Here is an 8646-nt window from a genome sequence, read left to right as displayed (position 1 = left end):
ATGCCTTACTAAACCTTTCAGAAAGTTTGATGGTAGACATGTGAAGGACATGTCCAAATTTGACGTATCAGGAACCAAAATCATATCTGAATAATGATGCAATTGCCTATTTTGACTTTTTTGCCTGTCGTGTTTTTTTCCTATCTTTGCATGTGTTTGTGACGGGGTGCCACCGGTGGGGCAGGATGTGCTCACCTTTTCGCGAACACTTGGTATCGTCTCTATATTGCGATTCATAAACGCAATTATCCTCATGATGTAGTCAGAATCGTACGATCGACTTTTGGCAGGGATTTCTCATGCTTTTGGCAGGGAATTCTTATGCTTATGGACAAGGATTTCTCATGCTTATGGACAGGGTTTCCTCCTGCTTATGGACAAGGTTTTCTCCTGCTTATGGATAGGGTTTTCTCCTTCTTATGGACAGGGATTTCTAATGCTTATGGACAGGGTTTCCTCCTGCTTACGGACAGGGATTTCTTATGCTTATGGACAGGGCTTTCTCATGCTTATGGACAGGGATTTCTCTTGCTTATGGACATGGTTTTGTCCCTGTTATTTACATCATCGTGATATTTCTAGCGTCACTGGGTTTATCTGCAAATGTGATAGTTATTAAACTGGTGGCTTGTTCAGAAAAGAAAGTCCACTGTAGTCAACGAATGGCCTCACTAAATAAGACTATCAGCAGTTCGACATTTCATCGTATCGTTATTCCAATTTTGTTTGCTAAAACGGTAACAGGATTCAATCGAAAAGATCTGACGAATAAGAACGAACATGTACATTGTGTGTTATTGTTTTAAGTTTGTTATTTGTGTTTTGTGGCAACATGTTAGGTTTCCTCGATATTTGACATGTGACGTGGTCAGTGGTCATGTATCATGTATCGTTATAGCTACCTGTGACAGATAAACAGTGCTACATCATATATCATAAGGTGTTTATTGTCTCATAAACAGATGAACAAATACAATGTAGTATAAAAACATTCATACATCAGGCACCACAAACATACGACTCTGGTTACGGTAATTTAGACGAAGGGTCCGACTACACCTTGTGCAATAAAGGTATGTTAATAAACTCCGTGGACAGCAACTCCATGTCCGACGAAAGGTCCATGTCCAGCAATGAAACCACGATTTCCGTTAATTCCATTCCCCACGAAAGGACCATGTCCAGCAACACCATGTCCACCAAAGGAACCAGCATGGCCGACGAAAGGCCCATGTCCTACAAGACCAGATCCATGACCGCTGACGAAGTTACCAGGTGCACCCAATACCTTGCCGTAACCATAGTTGTTGTAGGGGTTGTAGCCGTAACCGTGTCCCTTACCAGCAACGCCGGGTCCAGCAACAAAAGGACCGTTTCCTACAAAGGAACCAACCCCTGAGAAAGCTCCGTGTCCTACAAGGCCAGCTCCATGTCCGGCGACGAAGGGACCGGCTACACCGAATTTGCCAACGCCTTTCCCGTATCCATAGTTGTTGTAAGGGTTGTAACTGTAGCCGTAGCCATGTCCTGTACCAGCAATGCCGTGTCCTGCAACACCGTGACCAACAATAGAAGGACCATGTCCTGCGAAGGAGCCAACGTGGCCGACGAAAGGTCCGTGTCCTACAAGACCAGCTCCGTGCCCATGACCATAGTTACTGTTGTATGGGTTGTAGCCATAGCCTTTACCAGCAATGCCTCCATTGTTGAAGCCAACACCGAAAGATCCACCTCCAAGGAGTCCTTTACCACGGAGGGGTACCTGGGCCAGGCCAGAGCAGACCAGCACGGACAACACAGCGACGACACACTGAAATTATACAAAACTAAAGATTAAGAATAATTATGTTAACACTATGTGTGTCACACTCTTAAAACTTCAAGAATTAATTTCATCTTAATCAGCGTTCTTTTTCAGTGTGAGCTGATATTAGTCATAAAAAGTTGATGTTTGAACATCGTTTTCCAAATAGTTCCTAATATTTTGTTAAAATGTTTAACATTCATGTAAAATTAAGGAAAGACGGGAAACCCTATTCGGCATTTTTGTATTTATTGGATGTTTACATTTTAATTTCAAAAATAAAAATTTTCATCATATCGGCATTTCTTTCGTTATTGTGAGTATATATGAAAAAGATTATGTTCAAACTGTTAAAATTGTCCCAGCTAGATGTCTTACATTCGTAAATTCGTCATAATCGGCATTTCTTTCTCTATTGTACGTTCATATTCTAACGTTATAATATTTAAATAATATTCATAATATTTATATATAATATGTAAATGGTTAAAGCGTTCGCTCGTCACGCCGAAGACCCGGGTTCGATTCCTGACATGGGTACAATGTGTGAAGTTCATTTCTGGTGTCCCCTGTCGTGATATTGCTGGAATACTGCTAAAACCATACTCTCACCCACTCTTCCAAATAATATCCAATATAACCAATATTATTTGAATAAACATTATTTTTTTTGGCAGACATACAATATTTCAGAAAATTTAAGAGGGTTTTCAAGGGAGCAAGATCTCCAAAACGCTGTAAGAGGATACTCGTACCGTATATTGTAAATATAAACGTCATACACCACAAGTATCTACAATTATCGACATAATACATCATGAATCGAAACGTAAATTTGTTAAATAAATTAAACATTTAAACTAGGGCATCTACAATGGTGCACCTACAATAATCGAAATAATAACAAACACGAAAGACAACAAAAGGAGCCAACGGAAAGGAGTGAGTGAGTGAGTGAGTATGGTTTTACGCCTCTTTTTGCAATATTCCAGCAATATCACGGCGGGGGACACCAGAAATGGGCTTCACACATTGTACCCATGTCGGTAATCGAACCCAGGTCTCCGGCGCGAAGGGCGAACGCTTTAACCACAAGGCTACCCGACCGAATATATAGGAAGGAATGAACTTCGGATATTACAAAATTGGGTAATATACACTTTGTACGCCCTTACCTTCATGATCTTGTCTGATGAACAAAAGCTGACTGGAGAGGTGACGTCAAGGCGAGTGACGTTTCCATCTGAGATATGCCTACTTATATACATGTACAGGTTACATGTAGGGTCACATGAGTACATACGTAGGAGACTGCTTAGCTGATAATAACCCCAAATGGTTCTAATGGATATCATCACCATTACAATGAAAACGTAAGAACGTATATATGTTAATTTATTTAGAATTCAGAAAGGATTGTGGTTTTGATTCTATAGTTAATACCAACGCTTCGCCTCGTTAGCCTCTTGGGAGGACATAAACACATATTAATGTTCGTCGGTGTCTTAGATCGCTGGAGCGATAGCCTCTTCGTCTTTCAATTGATCATGATACGCACCTCTTCAATTTGATTAAAGATTGAAAGTTATGAGGGGGTAAGGGGGTGGGGGGGGGGGGGGGGGGTGTGTGGGGGGGGGGGGGGGGGGGGCGGGGGTGGTATATCGCCCGCTGCCCACATGAATGACAAGCGTCTGCAACAGTCAATATTGAACTGCACATATTGTTTGGATAAAAACCTTTTTCACAAGGTAAATCGTACATTTAAACCGTTAGACGGATATAGAGAATGTAGAGAAACATACACAGACATGTACATGTACCACTTCAAACAAAATAGAAGGGGCAAGTGTTTAAGCGAAAATTAGATCGATGGCAAAATATCCACCATCAAATGAAAAAAACAGGCCACAGTAACAACAAAACTGCAATTCTTCGGATTGGTGTCTTTTTAAAGCAGAACCTTCATGTAATACTATATATCAGTGTGATAAAAGGGAAATTATTTGGCAAAAGAAATTGGAATCTGCATCTTTAATTACAATTCATGTGTCAGGTTATTTTTCAGTCGCCCTTCCGAGCTGCACGAGAAATGTGTTAATGATCACAACGGAAAATAAATAAAATTGTTCCCTCAATTTCATATGTACGTAATTGACAACCAGCTCCCTATTCCTGTAAAATAATGGACGTTTGAACAAACGAGTGACATCCCATATTTGTTTTAAAAGTAGCAGAGGTACTTCCGAATAGTATTTCATTTTATAAAACCTTAAAGCCTACAATCTAATATCTGACAAACTGTATGAACTTTGTTAAAAACATTAAGATGGATCCTCGTCTATTGAATTCAACACTTTCCCTCTTTTTGTGCTGATGTGCCAGAAATCTAACATCATTGGTTCCAGTCCCAAGTTCGCCTGATTTTGTTCATCAGCACCATGCGCTTGTTCGTGTGTTTCACCAAAGTGGTAAACGTCTAAGATCTGCATCACTTCGGGCTTTCCTCCAACATAAAAGTGACACTGAAATACTGTTCAAAGCGGCGTTAAGTCAAATTCACTCGCTCTGGTGTAATGTAACACCTTCATTATATTTTACTTTCCCTTCGACATTAGGCTGGGGGATGGCCTCGCGGTTAAAGCGTCGGCTCGTCACGCTGAAGTCCCGGGTTCGATTCTCCACATGGTTACAATATCTGACCCCCATTTCTGGTGTACTCCGCCGTGATATTGCTGGAATATTGCTAAGAGCGGCGTAAAACCATACTCATTCACTCTAAATTATTGGGTATACCGGATCTTTATACTTTAATTTGTATCAAAGTTTGGAGTTCATCTTCCAAACATTGAATTTTTTTTGCATTTATGAGTAATACTTTATATTGACTATTTGTCACATCAACGAAACTCCATTGACACGGTTAGATGTATGTGGTTGTGCGTGCGCGTGTGCGTGTGTGTGCGTGTGTTGAAATGGATGTGGGTGTGGGTGTTGGTTGAGATTGGGTGTGGGTGTAGGTATGGGTTGAGATTGCGTGTGGGTGTGGGTGTGGGTGTGGGTGTGGGTGTGGGTGTGGGTGTGGGTGTGGGTGTGAGTTTGGGTGTGGGTGCTGGTTTAGATTTGGTGTTGGTTTTGGTGTGGGTGTGGGTGCGTGTTGAGATTGGATGTGGGTGTATGTGTGTGTTGAGATTGGGTGTGGGTGTGGGTGTGGGTGTGCGTGTGGGTGTGGGTGCGTGTTGAGATTGGATGTGGGTGTATGTGTGTGTTGAGATTGGGTGTGGGTGTGGGTGTGGGTGTGGGTGTGGGTTGAGATTCGATGTGGGTGTGGGTGTGGGTGTGGGTTGAGATTCGATGTGGGTGTGGGTTTGGGTGTGGGTGTGGGTGTAGCTGTGGGTTGAGATTGGGTGCAGGTGTGGGTGTGTGTAAAAGTGGTACGTCCGTATAACAGTAAATATGAGGAAGCAAATACGAAACACAATATGTTATTATTTAAACCAAAATTAATCTTATTTTTTCGAAATAAGCACCGTGTCACTCGAGCAAGCTTTTTCTGGGATTTGATATTTTCCAGTTCTTTAAAGATGTTGTTGAAACGTTCTCTGTAGAAACAATTGTATATATTGTCCTAGCAGAGAATTGATTTTGGAACGGGTTGTGTTGCCTTTGTACCAATCATGTTTCATAGATCAATTATGAAAACAATTGCCAGATAAAATCACGTTAACGCCAACACTATAAAATTACAATCACAAGTTTAATACTGGTTACATGGGACATAACGCGCTTGGTGGGTAACAATCACGTGACAATGTTGAAGGTGTATATATGTTGGCGTACACGAGGGCAAGAGGTATCAGTCTTCTGTTGTCGCCCCTACTCGCCCAGTCATGAAGGTAAGCAGCCATTGTCCACGTTAGCCTCATCCTAGTAAACATCACAGAGACATTAACTGTGAATGGACATTGTGAAATGAATGGGTGTGTGCTGCGAGTCGAACTTTTCTCTGCCATTGAATACTTTTCTTGAGAAGTACATTTTTCTCTCGGCCCAAATTTGAAAAAGAGAGAGAGAGACTATTACGTACATTTACGTTTATACGATTTACTTCGTTATAACAGAAGCTTGTTTTTTATGTGTATCTGGTACACATACACATCACAACACAGGTTTTTTAATTAACTAGATTGTTCGTTTTAGGTTTGTTTGTTTATGATGCCTTGGCTGTATGTTCGTGTAGTATGTGTATGGTGGTATGTAGTCAGGTTGAATATATCATATAGAATGGAAAAGCTGTAACTCAGGTTATTAAAAACGACTTCTTCATATCTTTAATTTTCATGAAGAAATTATTCTTTTTTATATATTCTTCCAGTTTACTAAAAGTAATTTTGTTTATTAATGAACAATCCACGAGTTGCAACAGTCATAAAGACAAACAAAGACACCCAAAACAAAGCTAGATATATATAAATGTTTTCTTTTTTTATTTCTCTTTACGTACAATTACAGTAAACAAAATGTATTTAAATGTCGTCGTCGCTGTGTTGTCCGTGCTGGTCTAGATCCGCTCTTTCCTGGCCAAATATGTAAACATATCGCATCAGGAACTATTTGGAAAATTATGTTTGAACATTAACTTTTTATATTTTTATAACTATTTAATACAAGCTCATACTGAAAAGGAATGCTGATTAAGATGAAATTATTTCTTGAAGTTTTAAGAATGTGACACATAAAGTGTAAACATAATTATTCTTAATCTTTAGTTTTGTATAATTTTAGTGCGTCGTCGCTGTGTTGTCCGTGCTGGTCTGCTCTGGCCTGGCCCAGGTACCCCTCCGTGGTAAAGGACTCCTTGGAGGTGGATCTTTCGGTGTTGGCTTCAACAATGGAGGCATTGCTGGTAAAGGCTATGGCTACAACCCATACAACAGTAACTATGGTTATGGGCACGGAGCTGGTCTTGTCGGAAACGGACCTTTCGTCGGCCACGTTGGCTCCTTCACAGGACATGGTCCTTCTCTTGTTGGTCACGGTGTTGCAGGACACGGCAATGCTGGTACAGGACATGGCTACGGCTACGGTTACAACCCTTACAACAACTATGGATACGGGAAAGGCGTTGGCAATGTCGCTGGACATGGAGCTGGCCTGGTAGGACACGGAACTTTCTCAGGGGTTGGTTCCTTTGCAGGAAATGGTCCTTTTGTTGCTGGACACGGCGTTGCTGGTAAGGGACACGGTTACGGCTACAACCCCTACAACAACTATGGTTACGGCAAGGTATTGGGTGCACCTGGTAACTTCGTCAGCGGTCATGGATCTGGTCTTGTAGGACATGGACCTTTCGTCGGCCATGTTGGTTCCTTTGGTGGACATGGTGTTGCTGGACATGGTCCTTTCGTGGGGAATGGAATTAACGGAAATCGTGGTTTCATTGCTGGACATGGACCTTTCGTCGGACATGGAGTTGCAGGCCACGGAGTTTATTAACGTGCTTTCATTGCACAAGGTGTTGCTATGCCGGTACATTTTTTGCATTAGATAGAGTCGTATGCATGTGTAGACTGGTGTGTGAATGTGTTTTATACTGTGTTCATCTGTTTATGAGTTCGAATAAACACCATATGATATATTAAGTAACAACAGTTTATTGTTATTGTTCAGTATTACAGGGGGCATTATACAGCGCTGCAATTTGCTGTGCAGAGTTGCGTCCCTTGGGCACGCCAGAAACCTATGATTGTTGGTTCGAATCCTGGTTCGCCCCGATTATGTTTCTAGGTTTGTCAGCACCATAGCCGAACTCGTGGGTTTCACCGAAGTGGTAAATGCCCGAGACCTGCATCACTTCGGGCTTACCTCCCACATTTAGCTGACACGCCATGACATCATCATCATCATCATCATCATTATTGTAAATAGTAGCAGTGTTATCATCATCATCAGCAGCATTATTATGAAAGAGTCACAAACATAAGAAAACAACTCTCGATTCTATGTCGCTTGCCTTACCCAAATACGCATGGACAAGAAAACACTTTATTAAATCAGCAGCATCTTCAACGTGCGAGTAAACTGTTTTTCAACTGAACACGATTTGCGTGATATAACACAGTTGGTTAAAATTGAAATTGACGACATCCTATTAATAATTGAGAAAATCAATATGTCGTGACATCAAATTTTCTTTTTTGGAAAAGTAACCCTCAAATCCCAAATGCGTAGTTGAAAAGGTATGCGAAAATAATGCAAACACTGAGTAAATCTAAGTTATAAAAAGTATTCTGGAGGTCAACATGAAATCTGCAAAAACGTACGTATAAGTTGATGTTTATTGTGTGTATGTGTGCGTTCGTTAATGTACATTCCTATGTGTATGTATGCGTTGATCGGTGTGTGTATGTTTTCGTAACTGCTATGTAAGGTGTCGTTCCTTTAAAATGTTATTAACAACATTTTATGTGTCTGTTGGAAGCATAGCAACAACACACAATGGCCAAGACATATTCATTATCATGTATATTTTACTGGGGCCCTTGGGTAGCCTAGTGGTTAAAGCGTTCGCTCGTCACGCCGAAGACCCGGGTTCGATTCCCCACATTGGTACAATGTATGAAGCCCATTTTAGGGTGTCCCCCGCCGTGATTTTGCTGGACTATTTGCTAAAAGCGGCGTAAAATCATACTCACTCACTCAGTATATTTTACTCTGTATAAACCGACATCTGAGTATTTCACTACAAACATTACAATAATGCTAAATTCTATAACACTATATAAGGAAGTACTGCTTTGAAAATGGATTCTGTCAAACCAGTTGTCATACTTGCCCCAATATTA

The 8646-nt window shown here is 41.0% G+C and overlaps 2 protein-coding genes across 2 annotated transcripts; one reads left to right on the top strand and one right to left on the bottom strand.

Moving 5' to 3' along the window:
- Positions 1–948: 948 nt before the first annotated feature.
- Positions 949–2985, bottom strand: LOC124118427 (putative glycine-rich cell wall structural protein 1). The gene is made up of 2 exons (XM_046480537.2): positions 2980–2985; positions 949–1810 (listed from the first exon to the last, which is right to left on the bottom strand). Exons 1-2 carry the CDS (start codon positions 2983–2985, stop codon positions 1079–1081), a joined length of 738 nt encoding a protein of 245 aa, XP_046336493.2. The 3' UTR covers positions 949–1078.
- Positions 2986–5659: 2674 nt separating this feature from the next.
- On the top strand, positions 5660–7325 carry LOC125376061 (glycine-rich cell wall structural protein 2-like). The gene is made up of 2 exons (XM_048387427.1): positions 5660–5697; positions 6587–7325. The coding sequence occupies exons 1-2, from the start codon at positions 5692–5694 to the stop codon at positions 7295–7297; spliced, it is 717 nt and encodes a 238-aa protein (XP_048243384.1). The 5' UTR covers positions 5660–5691; the 3' UTR covers positions 7298–7325.
- The last annotated feature ends 1321 nt before the right edge of the window (positions 7326–8646 follow it).

This window comes from Haliotis rufescens, unplaced genomic scaffold (assembly GCF_023055435.1).
Source record: "Haliotis rufescens isolate VD_foot unplaced genomic scaffold, xgHalRufe1.0.p SCAF_7, whole genome shotgun sequence".
Lineage (NCBI taxonomy): Eukaryota > Metazoa > Mollusca > Gastropoda > Lepetellida > Haliotidae > Haliotis > Haliotis rufescens.
The sequence above is the reverse complement of the archived record's forward strand: the minus strand, read 5'-3'. Positions and strand labels throughout refer to the sequence as shown.